Below are 20826 nucleotides of genomic sequence, written 5' to 3' on the forward strand. Positions count from 1 at the left end.
ATTAAGATGAATTACCATACAGCTACTGTAAATAAGGGGAGGACGCAGGACTTCTCGCAGTAAGTTTTACAACAAAAATTTAAACTTTTTGTAAGTATGGATGAGAGAAATCATGTTTCAGATAATTGGCAATGTTTCTTTGTAGAGGTTTCCCGTCTTACATACCATGTCTAGAAAGTTAAAGAGTTTTCCTATTCATTCACTTAAACACAGCTTTGTATTTCCCTGATTATCTTTCGGCTGGTTATTGTTGTAAATGCCTTGTTAGGAGAGTTGTGCTTCTGTTTTTGCAGGCCAACCTTTAAATGAATTTGAGAACGAAGTATTTGCCTCTAAAATACTTGGAGAAGAATTTGGTGACCAGGGGATTATTGCTGCTTTTGAGAATTTTACAGCCGAGTTGAAGAAAACATTTTGGGTAATTCTTCTTCCCTACAATTGGCCAAGAGTCATTTTTGTACTTGCGAATAACTTCTAGATAGGCTCCCAAATATGTAAACAGATTTTTTTTCCCCTATTGCCAATTCCCTTATGTGCAACCAGTTCTCTCTCCTTCTTTTTTCCTGTCTTCCCTTCCATCTCTTTTTTATACTGTGTGGTCTTTACAGACAATTTAGATTAGGGTTATTCTTCTTTTATTACTACAAATAATTTGTGATTCTAATCTCCCAGTACTGTGACTTAGTTTAGATTCAAGAAGATGGAGATTTATGCACACAGAGTCTTGAAGGCACCTGAACAGAATGTATCAGCCTTGTTCCATCGGATCCATCAGAAGCGGTAAGTGGTACCCATCTTGTGTAGGAAAAGCACAGTGATCTCTTTTCCTGGTAGAGGTTCAAGGAGATGGGACTACTCATGGTGCATAGGATGAAGCTTTGATGCTGCTCTGTTCACCTAGGAAAAACATACTCGTTTCTTTGGCTAAGGAATATTTAATTAAAGTAATGGGCAAACCAGCATAATGTATACACACTTCGATTTCCGTGTTTCAGCCCATGATTGTTCTTCCTTTATGAGTCTTGCATTGGAAGCGGGTCCATAAACAATTAATTAAACAAATTAGCATGGCAAGTTAGACATTCGCTAGGCTTATTTGTGTCTTGCTATTGCATTGTGTGAACTGAGCATCAAGGTAGAATGTGTACAATGCTCTTAGATTGTGCGTTTTAAAGAAATATTGGCAAAAAAAATCAGAAAATAAAATACAAGCTGAATAGTCAAGACCTTGTTGATGATCCAAACTTTGTCAAGGACCTTGGAGTACTCATCTCTAATGATAGAGCCCACTGTAACTCCATAGCCAAAAAGGCATTAAGAGTTGTTAACCTAATCCTGCGTAGCTTTTTCTCTGGTAATATCTCACTACTAACTAGAGCATACAAAACATTTGCTAGACCAATACTTGAATACAGCTCATCAGTCTGGAACCCGCATTACATATCTGATATTAATACAGTTGAGAAAGTCCAGAAATATTTCACAAGAAGAGTTCTCCACTCCTCTACTTGTTGCAGAATACCTTATACCACCAGACTTGAAATTCTAGACCTAGAAAATCTAGAACTACGTCGCCTTTGGTCCAATCTAAGTATGGTATATAAAATCATACATTGCAATGTCCTACCTGTCAATGATTACTTCAGCTTCAACCATAACAATACAAGAGCAAACAATAGATACAAACTCAAGGTTAATCGCACCAAACTTGATTGCAGGAAATACGACTTCAGCAACAGAGTGGTCAATGTCTGGAATACTCTACCTGACTCTGTGGTTTCTTCCCCGAACCCCAAAAACTTTAACCTTAGACTGTCTACTATTGACCCTCACCCCTTTCCTAAGAGGTCTGTAGGGGGCGTGCATAAGCGCACCTACCTACGTGCCTACCGTCCCTGTCCTATTGTTTCTTTTATTTTTCTTATTCGTATCCATTTCATGCATTCATAACTATTTTTATACTTATACCTGTTATCTAATAATCGCTTGACAAAATAAATAAATAAAAAATAAAATAAAAAATAAATATAATAATATAATACATTCAGGCAGTAGTTGAGGGAAATCTGTGCATTGTGGTTAGTTTTAACAAGGCTTCCACAATAAAAAGTCTTGAAGGAAATCAAATGTCCCCAAAATATGGTTCATAAATAATTTATTTCGACTTAGGACCACAATTGAGTCCCAAATTTTTGTTGCTAAGTGAGACATTTGTTAAGTGAATTCTGCTCCATTTTACCACCTTTCCTGGTTAAGTGAATCACTGCAGTTGTTCAATTAGTGACATGGTTGTTAAGTGAATCTGGTTTCCCCATTGACTTTGCTTGTGAGATATTCGCAAAAGGTGATATTATGACTCCAACCATCATAAATCCGAGACAGTTGCCAAGGGTCTGAATTTTGATCATGTGACCTTGGGGAGGCTGCAAAGGTCATAAGCATGGAAAACTGTCATAACTCAATGTTTTCATTTAACGGCCATAAATGAACTGTTGTAAGCTGCGGACTGCCTGTATTAGATGTTTTTCAAGCTAGATTGATTTACTCGTCAGTTGATTTCCTAATCAAGCAGTGCAAACCGATTAAGACCCTTGACAGAAACCGATGAAGTGGAGGATGGCGTTTATATTTTGCACTAGCATATAGCAATATCAGGATTCTTTTTTGCTAATGAAATCAGTATCTTTGACACATCTGCTGCAGGCTGCATGAATTGGAAACCTTCCACAAGAGTGTTGTTAAAGAACTTGCCAATCTTGAGAAGAAAACAGAGTTTCTCTCAAGCCTTGAAAAGGGGACTGTGGTATGTGTGATTTTTTCTTTCTCCATTGTTCGTTAATCGATTTAATGCTTTTGTCATCTGACTCACATTCATAAAATTTGTTACAGGAATTTTGGACAAAACAATCCCATAAACTGAACACTAAACTGAATGCATTTTGCATTCATCAGATACAGAGGTATTTTCTCCTGTCTGTCCAAAAAGCACCATTAAACCCTTCCTTTGCACATCTTTTTCTCTGGGATGTGGGTTCAAACATATCTATCTCACCATTTCTAGATTGTGTTTACACTATAAATTGAAAGTAACAAACATCAGGAAATGGATGGTACTTTCTTCTCCTGTGCTATTTGCAGTTTTCCCTAGCGGTTTTAGTAAGCTTTTTTTAAAAAAAGTTATATAGCAATAGCCCTTAGCAATAGACTTATATATCACTCCATAGTGCTTTACAGCCCTCTCTTGATGGTTTAGCATATTGCTCTCAACAATATGGGTCCTTATTTTACTGACCTCAGAAGGATGGACGTTTGAGTCAATCTTGAGCTGGTCAGGATCGAACTCCTGGCTGTGGGCAGAGTTAGCCTGCAATACTGCATTCTAACCAATGTGTCACTGTGGCTCATTCACATATACAATATAATTTCTAGGTTATGCACAATTGATTGTGTTGTACCCTGGCTTGCAAATCCTATATTGGGCAGAGACTTCCAAATTTGCTACCTCTGATATTTTACCTGACACATTCATTTCTTGTACTAGAGGTGAAAGACCTATCCTATATTGCACAAATAACAATGAAATTTAGATTGCAGACTTTTGTTCTGGGTCTGTTGTATGAGTGAAGTGAGAACTAGATAAACTTCACTTCTAAGCAGTTCTGTTTCCACTTTGCACATCTCAGTTGCTTCTGCTTTGCCTTTTATTGCAGAATAGAGTCCATGGATATACTGCAGGAAAACATGAGGGGCCTTGATGGAACCATTCACAATGAAAATGTGTTATAATTCAGTGTACATTTCAACATGAAACTTGAGAAATGTAAGGATTAACAGATTTCAACTGAGTATGAAGATACATTTTTACTAAACATTTCACACAGAGATTTAAGTATCTGGTCTCCAGTTACCCACATGAGCAATGCTCTTCAGGTTGACACCTGATCAACATATTGTGGCTTTTTCTGTATGATGGGTTGGTATAAAAACAAATGATATTTTAACTCGTGGTTAGTTTTAGTTTCTGTTGCAAGATGTCAACATAAATGTTGAAATGGTTTTCCTTCTTTCCCCACAGGATGGAAACGCCACTGACCACACGGTAGCAAAACTTCCACTGGTTTTGCTAACTTACATTTATTTTAAATGTAAGCTTAAGGAACACTCATCAAATACATCAAATCACTTGAAAATACACTGGATGAATATATTCAATACGTAGTAGTCATTGTCTCATTATTCAGCACAATCAAATTTTCAGATGTTTTCTTGGCCAGAAGGGGGATAATACTGACGAGGTTTTGCATTGGAAGAAAACCCTTCAAATTCTGTTTTGAACCACAGCAATCAGCTACGTTAGAGATTTACATTATATATATATATATATATATATATGGATCTTTGGTTATTCGGGTTCTCTCCCGCGTAAGATTCAAAGTATCTAGGCAACGTTTCGGCGAGGTCCCACTCGCCATCTTCAGGCTGGTGCTTTCGGCTTAGTGCTCCGGTCACACACTGCTTGCACTGGCACTAAGCCGAAAGCACCAGCCTGAAGATGGCGTGGGACCTCGCCAGCGCTGCCTAGATACTTGAATCTACGCGAGAAACCCAATAACCAAAGATCCACATACAAATACCCGCGAGAACCTCAGAAAACATATATATATATATATATATATATATATATATATATATATATATATATATATATATATATATATATATATATATATATACACACACACACACACACACACACATAAAAACCCAGTTTCCAGCAAAAAAAAAATGGCCCACAGCAAGTAATAGACTTGCTTAATGAATGCAGTGTTTGCTTTACAACTGCAGCATCCACTGCAAAACAAGTTTAAATCAGATTGGTCACTTGATGACCTGCTTTACAACTATCATGACTTATAATTACTAGGTCAAATCACGGTTGTAAGTCAAGGACTATCTATATACAGTATCTGGGATGAAACAGACTGGAGGACTACTAGACTAGGGGTTCCCAACCCCCGGGACCATGGACCGTTACCTGGGCCACTGCATGCCAAAACCAGGCCGCACAAACAAGCAAAGCCCCATCTGCGGGATTCAGATAGTACACACAACCACGTGCCCCCTCCTCCCGTCGACAGAAAAACCTCTCCACGGAACCGGTCCCTGGTTCCCACAAGGTTGGGAGCCACTGTGCTAGACTACGACTGCTACTGGACAAATGAACAGTATCTTGTGTTGGCATCCTGTTAGGAATTGTGAAAGATGCACTTCAGCCTGTTTTGAGTACCTTAGAAAAGAATTAATCTTCTAAATCTTCATGAGCTTTAAACATAACTCTGCATTTCACTTTATAATCCTTTCTGTTTCCACTTGTTCATGATAATCCATGGAAAAACAACTTACCAAATGTTTTGCAAGTCTTGGAAATCAATGCGGTATCACTGCAGTAGTTTGGTAAGCCAAACAGCAAGGAAAGAAACTAATGATAAACTGCATTTCTAAAGGAAACACACAGTTGGTACATAGATCTCTTCTACATCTTGAAAGAGTAAGGCTGTTACAATAAAAAGTGGTATAGGTTTTATCGGGTTGAAGAAACTAACTGAAAGTTAACAATAACTTGCCAACTACTGTGTTTGAAGCTATTGCAGTGCCACATGGACAGAAAAGAGAAGACTTTAAAATACATTGCTGTAAAACTTCATTTATTTTCAATGGTCAATGTTTACAAGAAAATAATTTTAAAAGTCATAATCTTGGTTGCAATTCAAAATAGCAGCACTTTGATTGGTTTTTTCTGCATTCGGTGAATACCTGAATGTAGCTTATTCAAATGGTTTTAAATGTTAACTTGATAACATTTTTTCCAGCCCTTTAAAAGCTTGATTAAGCCTTAATCATTAAGGCAATGTTAGTTTTTTTTTTAAAAAAAAACCCATCAAGGTGAGACAGACAATCCTTGTGCAATTTACTATCTCTACTATTCACTGACCTGTGGAAAGGTTTCTAAGAGGATCCCTTCAGGGACTCCTGAACATTGTTCATTATGGGTCCACCTCATAAGAGATTTGATGATTTACTTTGATTAAACCCTCTTCCTCAATTGTTACCTTCAATAAACCTAGGTTTCAATTCTCCGCGCTCCCAATCAATCAGATCATGCAGATTGGAATTCTAGAAGTTAGTCTCAAGCAGGGGTCTCCAAACCTGGCAACTTTTAAGACTTCTGGACTTCAACTCCCAGAATTCCACCACCTGAATCTGGGTGTTGAAGTCTATAAGCCTTCAAGTTGCCAAGTTTGGAGAGTCCTGGCCTAATGCATCATTGTGACGGAATATTATTTTTCTAGGGTTTTTGGTGCTGATTTTCAGTAGAGAGTTATGGGGAATTACATGAAACTTCTTTTGGGAATTAGAATACAAAATTCCAATCATACTATTGAACCTTTCAGAGAAATACTTAAGATGGATTGGTGAAAAAAAAATGTTTGCAGTGGATCTCTGGCTATTCTTTTTTCATGTCTTCCTCCCTCTGCAATAGGAATGATAATATTTGGTTATGAAGTCAGACGCTAAAAATACAGAAATGGTGTGCAAAATAAAATATAAAATGGCCAGCCAAATACCAACTAACCCCCACCCCCTCATCCTTTTACTTTTAGAACTGAACATGTCTCTTGAGTTTGTGGAATTACTAGCTTTGCAAATGCTTTTCTCCACCTGTTACCTATTTCTACAATAGAAAAACCTTTCAAACTGGATAAATGCATTTAGCCCTGTGTAGAGTGATTTGGGTAGTCCCGTCTTCAGTATTTGAATACTAAGCTGAATATAGCTTTTCACATCTCATGGTGTTGAATTGTACTTGATATCCAAAATGCCAAGTTGGCATGCGTGGGCAAACCTGTTTTCAGGAAGGCTGAGTTTCCTTGTTGCTAGTCTCAGTTATATTATTAACATTAACGTACACTCAATCAGCCATTTGATTTGCTGAATCGGTTTTCGTTGTCTCTAGATGTGGCTTAATGAGAATAGAAAGTGTCCCTATTGGATTTCAAAGTAACAATTGACATTTGGGAATAAAACCAACATTTTTGGTCTTCAACCTCCAAAGCTGATAACATTCAGGCCATTGTGATTGTCATGGTGTTTAAGATACACAGCTACAGATACAAATATTTAAGGAGAGATTTATGGAGCTATCAAGCTATTCTTGTTTAGTTTTAAAACTGCATTTTTAAAAAGGTGGCATACAGCCACACTAATGTTCAGATGGTTTCACTGTAGCTAAATGAATTTGTAATTAATCCCATTGCACTATGTATTCCATCCTGTATCTAGAATGGGTAATAAGAGCAATCTATAGCACCGTCAAGGCAACAACCAAGATTTTTGAGTACAAAGATTTCCCCCCTCTTATAAATCAAGGGAAACTAAGAGAAGACAAAAAAAGGAGTGAGCTGTATAGCTGAACAAATAATACATATTGTTTTCTCATAGACTTCGGTCTGGCACTATTTTAACTTTTTAGATTCTATTCAAAAATATCCAAATCTTTGTTATTAAGGGGAAAGTTCTCAAGGCATGTTCTCTATATTAAGAATTACAGAATGCAATTTGACTTTAGCCCAATAAAAGAGGTAAGTGCCTTCACCATTTACAAGTCTTATTGTTAAAAAGAAATCAATTAAATAGTGAGTAGAAGAACCAGTTACCGCCGAGTTTAAAATTGTACTAAAGTTGTGTATAATAGTTTTGCTTTGTTTTAGAAAAGTGTGGTGAGAGGTATTTGTATTCTACAATGTAATAGTAAAAATATGGTTATTGTGCTTTTTTCTTCAGAGCGCCATTAATTTCCTTTAGGTAGTTTTTATGGAACCCATTCTTAATTTCTGTCACCAGAGGAATCTCTTTCGCATTGGCTTTTGAAGTTGCTTTCCGATATGTCTGAAAAGAGAAGTTAAAAGGGTGATTATAAGCGGATATAAAGAAGCATGCAGATGTGATTTGTCTAATGCTTAAACACACAACCTCACATCAATACAATACTTTCATACTAGGTAATGCCCACTTAATTTAATTGTTTTCATATCTTGCTATTGCAAGTTGGTTTGTAGAACTATCCCTTCTGACTTTGTGGAACAGCTAAATAGGCAGCACAAACTGCACTTTTTCTTTGCCCTTTTAATGCACTCCACCCCACCCTGGACATGGATCCAACAATATTATATTTGTGAATAGAAGAATTTTGCAGAAAAGTTCTTCCAGCTCATCTTTTGCCCATTATGCAATCATACTTATCCTGATAATTGCATTATTTCTTCTTATAAGACAACGTAATGAAAAGATGGGTGAGAATATTTTGTCCTACCATTCCTTCCTACTTTAAAAAACACAGGCACTAAATTTGCCAAGTTGAGATGTGAAAAGTCTAGCTTTTATAACAGCACTGGGTGAACCACTCCTGAAGGACATTTTCTCAGATAAAGAGCGTAGCTTTGGGTACCAAGAGAATGCAATATAATTGTAACAGAAGAAGCACAGCCTTGAGGACAAGATAAGTGGGGCATGTGAAATAGCTAGAAAAAACATACAGGTTGTGCAAAAAAAAAAAAAAAGAGAGACAGAGAGAAACAATACAGAAGGACTGTTGTATTTCCACAAGGGATTCTATGGGAAGATTTAAATTAGCCCAACATAGCATACAAGACTATGCTAAGCTGGATAAAATTCATGTAATGAATAACTTGCCCCTATTTATATAGCCTCTACCTAAAAGGGAGAGTCTATAGAACCGTCTATCCCTTTGAATTCACACAGTGAGGAGGAGGTTGCGTCCAATAGCCTAAATTAACTTTTTCAATTTTATGAATGCTTTCCTACTGTTTGGGAAATGATGTATGAGTCCTATATGAGGTTACTATTGATTTGCAGTTAGAACTAGACTGATTAGTTATATTCATCATTTGACTGTCACTCACTATCAATCCTTAGCAGGTAAGGCTGTGCAGTGCTTTGAAGTCAAGGGCAAAAAGAGTTAGGGTAGGGTTCAGACCATGCAGGAATATGCATGTAGCAACTTAATTTAACATCATATTTCATGGGGAAAATAAGCGTGTCAAAGAGAAACAAAATCTCGGATCAAACTAGGTTGGACAATCAATCAGAAGCATCATATTACTTAAACCCCCAAAGCAGAGGTGCTTGTGTTTCAAGCGACAAGTTTCATTCCTTAAAAACAGACCTGTGCCTGTACTTCTCCATTCTCTTCCTCTGCTTACCTTGACGTAAAAGTTAATGAACAGAACCACCAATGTGGCCATATAGGAGACCTGGAAGATGAGGCATCCAAAGGGAAAACCACAGGGTTTGACAGCTGCACTGAGTGTATGTGTAATGGTGAGCAAAAACTGAATCTGTTAGAAGAAGAAAACATCGCACCAGTTGCAGAATGAATTGGTCAGATTAAAATTGACCCTCATAATACGATCATTAGAAATGGTCTGTTCTGTCCAGGCAAGTGATCTGCAGCCATACCATAATTGTATGGGGAGGGACCATTTGGCGGGGCAGTTTGGAACAAGAGGGGAGAACTGGAATAGATCTACATTTACCAATAAGTGTTGCAATGCACATTTATCTTCTAATTTAAAATAACTGCTCAAATATCAAACACTTGGTGATTTACAACTGCTCTGTTTCTCATCAAATCTATTTCCTTTCTTTGTCTCACTTTCTGTGTTACGTAATTCTTGGAATAGATGACTATATTTTCTGACTCCAGCTTCAGAGCATACTGTGATCTTTCAGATGCTGAAGTACATCTGCCATCATTTCTCATTTATGATCATGATAGTTAAAGCAAATGGAAGCAAAGCTCCACATTTAAAGGTCCCATTTTGCCCATCACTGCATTATGCAGTAGAAATAGTTGGATTCAAATGTGCATAAAAAACTTACCATGGAAGTTTCGTAAAGCTGAATAATCTACCGCCCAAATTTATTTTTTCCTCAGTTTTCTTTGTTTCAAAGTGGTTTGTCCCCATAATTCTACCTTGCTTCAACACTTAGGATTTTTATTCTTTAAATGGTGATTTACTAAGAATAAATAAGAATATAATTGTACCAGTTGTGCTTGAGTGAGATATTTCTTCCACCAAAGGTATTTACGCATGGATGGAATGACTGACAATCCATAGTAGGAATACATGAGGATGTGGATAAAACTATTCAAAGTGGGTCCAAAGAAGCCTGTGAAAACATAAATATGTTGTCATATTTATTATAAAATACTTCTTTCTGTGAAGCAGCATTATACTTAAGTGACAATTTATGACACTTCAAACATTACCGTTTTCTTAGTACTGAAGAATACATCTTGATTTCTGTGGCCTGCTGCAGTCTTCCATGATCCTCTATTCAACTATTGCCGAATGTTTATTCGGAGTCAGACCCATCTTTCACTCATGTTTACTAAAGGTATTGTTACACACACACACACACTTTTTTTTTAATAATGCAGATTGGCAATCAGACACATTCTACAGGAAAGTTTTCCAAGTATGTTGTTTTGCAGTATCTTAATTGACATCTTTATATACTCACTTTGTCCACAAGGTATCCAGTTCATGACGCACCACCAGATGTTAAACATAGTGGCATGATGATAAACATGAAGAAAAGTAATTTGATTGTTTTTCTTTCGCAAAACAAAGAAAACAGTGTCAGCAAATTCAATGACTTTGGAAAAGTAATACCACCACAACACCTGGGCCACCTGCAAGAAAGAATCTGCAAAATTAATCATCTCATCTTATAACAACATATTCAGTTAATTTAAAGAAACCATAGGAAAAAATACTAATTCTTTCTGAAGATATTCTACAGTAGCTGAAAATAAAATTTAATGTTGCTGGAAACATATTTGTATTTTAATTATTAGTCTGTCTCTTTACTTCTAAGAAGGTGCCCAATGGCTTTTAGCAAAGGCAAAAAATGTTGCGATATGTTGTGATATGTCGCGTGACTTGGTTGAGTTTGACACCTGTGCTCTACATTGACTTACTACATTGACAGCCTCAGTTTCTAGAAGCAATTATATAGCCTGACAATAACCATATATCCTTTGAACAGACACACCTAAACGGATGTAGGAAAAAGAAGGTGCTTGGACTATGATGTCAAAGATGTAACTGCTCATTCTCACCTTATGCACAGTGCTTCTTTACCTAGGCAAGGAAGGACATGACACTGTGTGGCAAAACGTGTATGGCATAATGGAGCTTAGTAAAACTATTTTTAGGAAAATAATTTTGGTGACAATTTTGCTAATAAAAAGCAAACAACCTTTACAAGAATTTTAAGATTAGGAAAATGAATCTTGTGCACTGTTCCCAAACAAGAAGTAAGAATAAAAATAAGGCAAATAAAAATTCCAATCACTGGAATTTAAGTGCACGGAAGAGTTTTCCCTAGGCTCTTGGATCAAGAGGTTAGGTGAGTTCTACTGCTGATGTGATTTTTTTTTTAATGATTGGGATTATTGGTTTGATCTTGGGCACCATGGGTTATATATAACATCTGTTTTTAATCCCTGTACATCACCCAAAGTCACTGTTGTAAAATGGACAGTCATATAAATCAAACATAGACAATGCAATCGCATACATGACTGTCCAAAATAAGCACCAAGAAATTCAGTGGAACAGTAACTGCTAAGGTTGTTGAAATCTGTACAAAACATTTATTACAGCAGATGTTTTTAACTTAATGCTCTCCTGATGCATTAAGACTCTTGTGGGGAATTTTAGGGATTCAGATCCTACACTTATGCAGATTGATTGTTCGGGTCAGATGCATTAAAGCATGTGCGAAAACATTGTTCCCTGCTAAGTTTCTTTTACCCTGATGTCAGTTTCTCCTGCGCTGATCAAGTTCTGACATTGTAAGTTATAATTTCCTTCCCATGTAGCAAGAATCAGCTGAAAGAAAAAAAACATATTTATTACTCTGAATGAAAATGCAGTAGTTGTTTTAATAGTTTTTACATTTTCAATGTGTTTTGTTCTTTTTGGTTATTATTTATGTTTTTAATTTTGTAAGCCTCCCAGAGTCATATATGTGAGATGAGTGCCTGTATAACTAGAACAAACATAAATAAAACTATATTAATTATGGCATGCACTTGGGATTTAAGTAAGAGATAACTTCAGTTTTAGGCATATTAAAAACATATTCTTTCAAATATCCCAAAGGTGCTTTTTTAAGAGGCAACTGGACTTTCTAGTTTTTCTTTGAAGATATTTTGCTTCTCATCCAAGAAGCTTCTTCAGCTCTTCATTCAAATAGTTTTTAACAGTATTGATTTCACAATACTGCACTCAATTCTCTGCCAATCTTCCTTTCCATTTTTATTCAGATGACTGGAACTGTTCAATTTCCAAAACCTATAACTGAACTGAATTATAATACAGTGACCTTTGTCAAGAATATTAACAAAAATTTGCAGCCTAATGCAAAATTGAAATGGTTTAAATTTACCATAATCTTTGAAAAGTAAACTCCATTGTTATTTTGAATGTGAGGAAAGTAGGGATTTTGTTAATCAAGTAAGAAGGGTCTTCTCTTACGAGATGTCTAAGCATAGTATCATTGTTTATATAGGTTGCTTACCAAAACGTGGATTAGATTTTTGTTGGCAAAGGGAGTAAAGGATTTTGGAATTTTTCAAATAATTTTCAGACCCATTCTTCTCTCTTTTTAATTATTATTTATTTTTGAAGTAAATTTATTTATTTAGAAAAATTGATATAGCCACTCAGCTCACAATGATTCGGTTGGCTTACAAAAATAAAAACCTCAATACAAAAGCCAAAAAAAAAACCATGCCCATGGTGACAATAATCAAACTCGATGGGCCCCATATTACCCTGGGGTCCCCAGGTCAATAGGCAGAACCATATCTTCAGGCCCTTTTCGAAGAGTGTGAAAGTGGGTATCTTTTTTTCTGTTGGGATGATGTATCACAGGGAAGGGCCAATCATGGAAAAGGTCTTTCTTCTTGGTTCCACTAATGAACGTCCTGAGAGAGTGGGGTCTGTAACATTCCTTGCCTCCTTGCTCTGGTGGGTAACATAGATAGAACTGGGAAAAACCGGTCCTTATTAATAGTTTGATGTATTCGTATTTTTATTTTGTTAATTATGAAGCATAATAAAGTTAGTAAAATAAGCATTAATACAAAAATCTGGAAATCATGAAATAGCAAAAACTTTAATACAAGAAGTGGCAGGCGCATAAAAAAAAAGATCAAATGCAATCTCATATAGAGGTATAAATCCACTATTCTCGCAATCTGAGGGAATGGCTCATTATTTGACAGCCTTTGTGAAATGAACCTGTTTGGTCAGAGGAATGCAGAGGAAGCTGATGGAAAGAGCAACATGATTTTTGCCTCTTGAGATATATTTTTGCAGGAGCCTAATGGGGTGCATATTTCTTAGTCATAATAACAGCCTTTGTATCATTTGTCATGCTTACAAGTGGCACAAAGTCATGAAGGCAGGCAAGAAACCTGAGAGTTTCTGTTTTGTGGATTCAGCTGGAAAGTTTAACTAAAAAGCTGATAAAGCTAAAATCCTAGAACCAAGTTTGCAAGGAACTTTCTTCCATGTTCCTTTATAGTCCTCTCTTTCACTGCTAGGATTAATTCTGTTGTCGTAAACAATTTCCATTTAACATGTAGTCTGGAAGGATGACAGACATAAATCAAGAATTCTTCCTTTCTAAATTGTTATTTTGCAATTATTTTGTATGAGTCAGCAATTTGTTTGCTACAAAATTCTGTTTAGTCAAAAAGCAAGAGTTCTTTATGGCTTTCTTAAAACCATAACATATATTGCGAACATTCAAGAGGGCAGGCCAGCTACCACGAATAAAGATCAAATAAATGTAGTCCACCTTGACTTCAGAAGGGAACTGGCAAAAGATATAAACATCTGGGTGACTCACTCAGATTTTTTTCTCTAATATTCATTTGTGGCTGAGAACCACTGACAGAAACCTTCCTGTGTAAATTCTGCTCATTATTGGGTTGATTTTGGCAGGTGCCTAGAGTTGTTATGGAGCTGCTTGAAGTGCAAATGGTCCACAAATGTTCCATAAGGTCTTAGTTTCGAAATGGTCAGCATTCCAAAATACATCTGGACTGCAATCTAAAACTCCAAACTTACTTATCTTACTTATTATTATAATCTCTTTCTGTAATGCATGATTGTAGACAATATGAAACTTTTTTTTCTTTGTGGTGGTATTGTGATGAGGTAGGATAAGACGAGTGTTTCAACCAAATCCAAGATTAATTAATGCTGAAAGGACATGTTTGTTTCTTTTCAGGTGGATTCAGAAAAAAAGGTGGAGAAAATCAGTGTGGAATCCAAAAAGCAAATCTAGGCCAAGAGAGGAGGTCCTTCATCATCGCTTTGTTCAAGCAGCAATCCAGATTTCCTGCTCTGCTTTCTATGTAGGTTACCTATTTTTAGATGCTCTTCAAAGAGCGAGTTTAATCCATGATTTTAGATGGGCTGCTGAGATAGAAGGCAGGCAGTACGTACAAGACCACAGCTCCTCTATGCCAGAAAAATAAATTACTAGAATATAGTGTATGCTATACCCTAAGCTAAATAATCAAAATGTGGTGATTGTCATCCATGAGAGAATGTTATCGCACAAAGTGATGTGAATTATGTCTAAAACTAGGCGTTATTTTGTTTTTTAATATGTCAATGGTAATTGTTGCTATTAACTTGTCCGTTTTACAGTATCCCTAGAATATTCAAAATTCTGACATTTAAGCATTCAGTGGAAGACTAAGGAAAGTTTTCCTTAGTGCATTTGCCTGCACTTTAGCTAAAAAAGGACTTGTCCGTTCTCACATACTCTAATGGCAAGAGTCACTATTTAATTAGGTAGTGGTTGACATTCAGATTTAGATAAATAGGAACAGCTATACCCAACTATGTGTTATTGTATGAAATAAGACATTGTAGTCTTATTGTAGAAAGATTATTTTTAAACAGTCATAATTGCATTAGAAAAAAGCAGTGTACTGGGGATATTTGAAAGTATGCAATTTGAAACACCCAAATGATCAAGAAAGTTCTCTATTTTGATAGATTAGATAGAGATAGATAGATAGATAGATAGATAGATAGATAGATGATGGATGATAGATAGATAGATAGATAGATAGATAGATAGAGATAGATAGATAGATAGATAGATAGATAGATAGATAGATAGATAGATAGATAGATAGATAGATAGATAGATAGATGCCGATAGATGATAGACAGGCAGGCAGGCAGACAATTCCTTCCTCACTCCTGTAGGCCTTCCTCAATCTCACATCCTCTATCAGTAGCCTGGGAGTTTGAGGGTTCTGTGCAGTACCTTAGCTGCTCCTAGTACTGCACTTTTCTGGACAGAGAGCTCTGAAGTCATTCCTAGGAACTGTTAGGAGTGTTTCTACCACCACTGGGATTACTTTGGCCTTTACTTTCCATATCCTCTCCAGTTCCTCCTTCAGACCCTGGTACTTCTCCAGCTTCTCAAGACTCCTTCTTCCTGGTGTTGCTGGCACTTAGCACTGCTACATCTATCACCACTGTTGTCTTCTGGTCTTTTTCTATTACCACAACTTCTATTAGCATGGCTTGCTGTTTATCTGAATCTTTCCTACAGAATCTTAGCCCTCTTATTCTCCATGACCTGTGGAATCTCCCATCTGAATTTGGGAGGATCTAGCCCATACACTGTGTGGATGTTCCTGTATACAATGCCAGATACTTAGATGTGCCTTTCGTGTGTATGCTGTCCTGCCTACATCTTACACCCTTCCATGATGTATTGGACTGTCTCTGAGGTCCCACTGTACATTTTGAACATTGGGTCCTGTCTAGTGTGGTACACCCTTGCTTCTATGGGTCTAATGCTCAGTGTCTGTTCTTACGTCGCTATGAACAATGCCTTGGTGTTGTTGTTTTTTTACTTCTATTGAATCATAGAGATCACAGAAATTAAAAGAATAGGCGTTCCTGAATGTACAGTACAGAATAGATGCATTTAAAACACCTCTCAATTCCACTTTGAGAAGGTTGAAGTCAAGTTGACCCAAATATTCTTATAAAATCCCAATCAGTTGAATAAAAAGCCAAGAAAAGAAAATTGAAAATTCTTCGGTTAAGAAGACGTACCTCTATCAGCATGTAAAACGATAGCACTGTGACACCAAAGTTATACACAATAAGAAGGCCCCTGAGTGACAAAGCAGGCCTATTCTTCATAAACATGGTGCCCAGCCATATGAAGAGCAGATATAGGATGGTGAGAGCAAAAGTAGGTAAGTATGAATCCAGCATAAGCCACCCTCTCACCCTGGGATCTGAAGAAATGACAACAAAACATACCCAATTAAAAAAATAATTAATCACCATGAGCAGTTCTTGCTTGTTCTTCTAATACCTAATTAAATTGTTATATAATTGTATATTATATTACGATTATAATATACACACTCATACACACATACAAACACGCATTTGTATTTGCACATTAAAAATAAATAAATAAATGTATGGGAAGCAGCTATCATATCCTAGTCATACTAGTGTAGCTAAGCTGGCGTCATGCCCTTGGAAGAGTCGGACTCTGAGGGAGAGGAGGAACAGCCAACAGGGAATGGAGGTTTGGCTCTGGAGGTTGCGGAGGAGGCTGGGGAAGGGCAGAGGTGGGCTGGGCAGTCACAGGAAGAACCAGGCCCATCCCCTCTTCATCCTAGGACATGCAGGGAGGAACGGAGAAGGAAACAACTTGGCTTACGAGAGAGGAAGCGACCACGATCCCCCTCATTGGTTGCAGCTGGGGGGAATAGTATATAAGAGAGACGGTTAAAACACAGCGTTGCCAGAAGCAAAGCGTGTTTTATTCTGGGCTGAAGTGAACTTGGTTGGCATCCTTCAACAGACTGTGCCTTGTTATCGCCTTGAAGTTAGTAATTACTTATCCTGGTCCATTGTGGAAATTCCTTCATTGTAGTTTGTTTTGATTTTTTATTTCACCTCTATCTGCTCATTAAGTTCAGACTGTATTGCTTTCTTTTAAAGACTATTTTTGAGTAAGTTTTATCTCCAACTGAGAATTATTGAACAATGGGGCCAAGTTGGAGGCATTAAAGGACATTTATTTACGTTTTGGATTTTGTTACATTTTTGTTACACTCCGAGTCATCACAGCTGTCCATCACCACAGAGAGGGTTTATTTCCAGAAAATATTGGGCTTGGGCAAATTATTCAGATACCATACAGATAGTCCTTGACTTACAAAAGTTCATTTAGTGACCATTCAAAGTTACAAGGTAGTGAAAAAAGAGACATGACCATTTTTCACACTTATGAACATTGCAGCATCCCCATGGTCATGTGATTTACATTCAGAGGCTTGGCAACTAACTCATACTTATGACGGTTGCAGGGTTCCAGTGTCATGTGTTCTCCTTTTGTGACCTTATGACAAGCAAAGTCAATGAGGAAGTCAGATTCACTTTACAACCATATGACTAAGAAGTGCAGTGATTCACTTAACAAGCGAGGTGAGAAAAGTTGTAAAATGGAGCAAACTCACTTAACAAATTTCTCACTTAGCAACATAAATTTTGGGTACAATTGTGTTCGTAAGTTGAGTAGTTATTTAATGTACTGTAAATGATTTTGTTTAAACTTCAGATAGTCCTCGACTTAAGGCCACAACTGAACTTAGAATGACAGTCCTTAAATTGTTGCTGTCGTTAAGCAAGGCACATATGCCATCCCAGCTCTCCCCATTGAAGTCGTTTTGCAAAATATGATATGCCTCAAGGGGTTAGGGAGGCCCTAGATTGCGAATGGTCGTAAGTCAAGGACTACCTGTATAAGGTATGGCTGCTAAATGTATCATCATAAACTGGAAGCAGAAAATAACTTATCAGAATCCAGTGGTTTTGATTGTTGAAAGTTTAAACATACTTTGACGGTGAAAATCCACTAAACCAAAAAACTTTTTACCTATCAGTAAAATAAGCTTAGGTTCCTGAGATCTCTTGGAGCTACTATCCCTGTTTAGGAGTCACAGCCTTGAGTGCTCCTACCACTCCTGGGGACCTTTGGCCTTTACTTTCCACATCTACTCCAGTTCTTCCTTCAGGCCCTGGTACTTCTTTGGCTTCTCATACTTACATGCAAACACACGCATGCACAAACACAGTATATGATACATAATAGAGAAAGAGACAAATTATAAATTTATTCATTTCAGGCTTGATTACTTGCTCAATTCTATATAAGAATGTACATGAAAATTCCTAAAATCTTGTCCTAATACATGCTTTATGGTAAAAGACTTTCCTAGACTTTATACCAGAAAATATTTTCTTCAATATATTTGTATAAACGTGTGCGCGCTTTGCCCTAATGCATACATTTTGATTGACTTACAAATTCTAAAACATGTGCTCCGATTGTTAATAATGATCAATCAACCGTCCATTAGACAATTCAATATTTTGTTGGTCCTTCAATCCGGTCTATTTCCACATGTGTTTCACTAGCATATACTTAATTGCAAAGAAAATTGGGTGCTCCTCCCTTATGCCCGTGTGTCGTTGCTGTTATTTTGAGCTGCATGGGTTACTGGTTGGCCTCAATTGAAGGCACCGTTCATCACCCATGGAGCAGTTCATGGCAAAGGGCCTGCTTATCTGAAGGGCCACGTATCTCCAAATTTTCTGCCCATCTGGTAAACCTGGTCAGAACAGGTGTGTTCCAGGTTCCCTCCATTAAATGTTTTCATCTTGTGGGACTGAAGAAATATGCCTTCTCTGCCAAGACTCCTACAGCTTCTCCCCGTGAGCTGAGCAGAGGTAATAATCTTAAGAGACAGAAGGAAGATAAAGGAAGGAAGGGGGGAAGAGAATCCAGACTTGCAGGGTTATGTTACTATACCTTTATAATAAAAGTAATATTGGCACACATTACGTTGGTTTCCTAGTGTGCTCGACTTCATTCTTTCAAGTGTTCTAGAAACTTACTTCTGCTCCCCAATGTTAGGATTAGGGTGCTTGTAGAACTCCATTGATTTTTTTTAAAAAAATATTACTTATGTGGTTTGGTCCTGGCGGTCATGTTTCTTAAATTATGTACTTTCAAATGTTGTAAGGCATCCAGAAACTTTTTGGGGTCAGGCCATTTCAAAATCCAACACAAAAATAAAAATAAAAAAACAGAGGAGAAGTAAACTAGCCATACGAACTGGATCTACAAAATCTGTTTCCTGATTTCTGTCTAAGTGAGAGGGAATGGAAAAAAGAATTCCTTTTTTTTCACATACCCAAGTGTATTTCTTATCCCTCTTGAACATTCCCAAATAACAAAGAAATGAAGAAAGAATTTTGCAGTCAATGAAACCTTGCCAAATTTCACATTTTAAATTATCATAATCGTATTTTTTATTACTCAGCATGGTGAAAGTAAAAGGAAAGAATAGAATTTCTAAGGCTCTCCATCACTTACTGTGCCCAGTCATTTAGATAAAATTTTCAGTAATACATTACTTCTAAATACCTGCTAAATTATTAGGCAGCCAGAAAGCTCCAGAAAATGCATACCTCTATCTCCAAACATATAATCCACAAACTCATTTACTTCTTGATCAAAAGCCTTTAGCTGTTCCTAAAAGGTAACAGAAAACAGAAATTGTATTACATTCTATATTACATAATGAACAAAATTCATTATTTTTTCATATTCATATCAAAGATGATAGATAGACAGACAGACAATGACAGCATCCTATGATTGAGAAGAAACAATCTGCAGTCCTAAATCTTTCCTGCTTTGTGTGTTTTTTTTAATTAAAATGATTAGTACATCTTAAAAAGTACAGAAAAGGCGAATGAGCAAAGTACGGTATGAATGCATGTAACCTTAGAATGCAAACAATTTAACAATCCATTTTCAATATTTATATCTAAAAACCATTTGTATGTATGAAGAACATATATTAAGAAAAATTTAATAAGCTAAAAAACAGACATCAGATTTGAATAACATTGTCTTTAATCATGAGGCTCTTCAATGCTCTTCACTATTGTGTTAAGTTTTAAAACAAGCCAAACCACAGTTTTAAGTGTCAATGATATAAAATAAAGAAATAAATATTTTGGCTTTCCAGTGTTTTAACACTAATGCATCTGGAAGCTAACAACAGAAACAATTAATTTCTTACCTTCATAATCTTAATAAAAATGAACAGAAATTTGAGAACACATTCAAATAAAAATTGTTCAGTGATTTCAAGAATAGGCTATCTGGCATTGGAGCTAAAGAAGGCAACATTTGTGTTTTGAATACCTTCTTTTAAAAGCAATCTAGGAAGAGTAGAATTTGCACAATAACATTTTAGAAGAGATTGTGATACTTATGGAATTTTTAATGGCATTATTGGTTGAAAGGGATCTTTTGCCACAATAAGCGTGATCTGATTTGCTCAAGTTCAAATTTCAAAACATTCTGTCAAAGTTTATTGAGATTTTAATGGTAGTTCTTTTGCTTGATATTTGAATTTTATATAATATTGAAGATTGAAAAGGATTGCAATGGATAACATCTGGTAAACGTGAAATCTTCTACTGTAACTGCTCTTATTTGAAACTGAGTTAGAATTTGTGACTAGTCATTTGCAAAATATATTCAGATTACAGTGGTGGGATTCAAATTTTTTAACTACCGGTTCTG

General features: G+C 36.5%; 2 protein-coding genes across 3 annotated transcripts in view; one reads left to right on the top strand and one right to left on the bottom strand.

The window, feature by feature from the left end:
- The window catches only part of SYCP2L (synaptonemal complex protein 2 like), a 39027-nt gene extending 34815 nt beyond the window's left edge, over nt 1–4212 (top strand). Inside the window, exons 28-32 of the mRNA XM_087960076.1 lie at nt 294–418; nt 686–780; nt 2704–2803; nt 2890–2960; nt 3711–4212. Of these exons, the coding sequence (XP_087816202.1) occupies nt 294–418; nt 686–780; nt 2704–2803; nt 2890–2960; nt 3711–3786 (467 nt within the window). The 3' untranslated portion in view covers nt 3787–4212. The remainder of the gene's footprint in view (nt 1–293; nt 419–685; nt 781–2703; nt 2804–2889; nt 2961–3710) is intronic.
- A 1476-nt stretch (nt 4213–5688) lies between these two features.
- ELOVL2 (ELOVL fatty acid elongase 2) overlaps nt 5689–20826 on the bottom strand; it is a 41875-nt gene continuing 26737 nt past the window's right edge. The window contains exons 2-9 of one of the 2 annotated variants that reach the window (XM_087961298.1): nt 19698–19761; nt 16879–16917; nt 16254–16441; nt 11904–11981; nt 10606–10777; nt 10127–10251; nt 9282–9416; nt 5689–7947 (exon numbers count right to left, since the gene is read on the bottom strand). In XM_087961298.1, the coding sequence (XP_087817424.1) occupies nt 7822–7947; nt 9282–9416; nt 10127–10251; nt 10606–10777; nt 11904–11981; nt 16254–16441; nt 16879–16917; nt 19698–19761 (927 nt within the window). In that variant the 3' untranslated portion in view covers nt 5689–7821. The remainder of the gene's footprint in view (nt 7948–9281; nt 9417–10126; nt 10252–10605; nt 10778–11903; nt 11982–16253; nt 16442–16878; nt 16918–19697; nt 19762–20826) is intronic. The other variant, XM_087961299.1, reaches the window with a different exon arrangement.

The sequence above is a fragment of the Notechis scutatus genome, chromosome 3, assembly GCF_049901735.1.
Source record: "Notechis scutatus isolate UNSWTSFEM ecotype Mainland chromosome 3, rNotScu1.2, whole genome shotgun sequence".
NCBI classification, from domain to species: Eukaryota; Metazoa; Chordata; class Lepidosauria; order Squamata; family Elapidae; genus Notechis; species Notechis scutatus.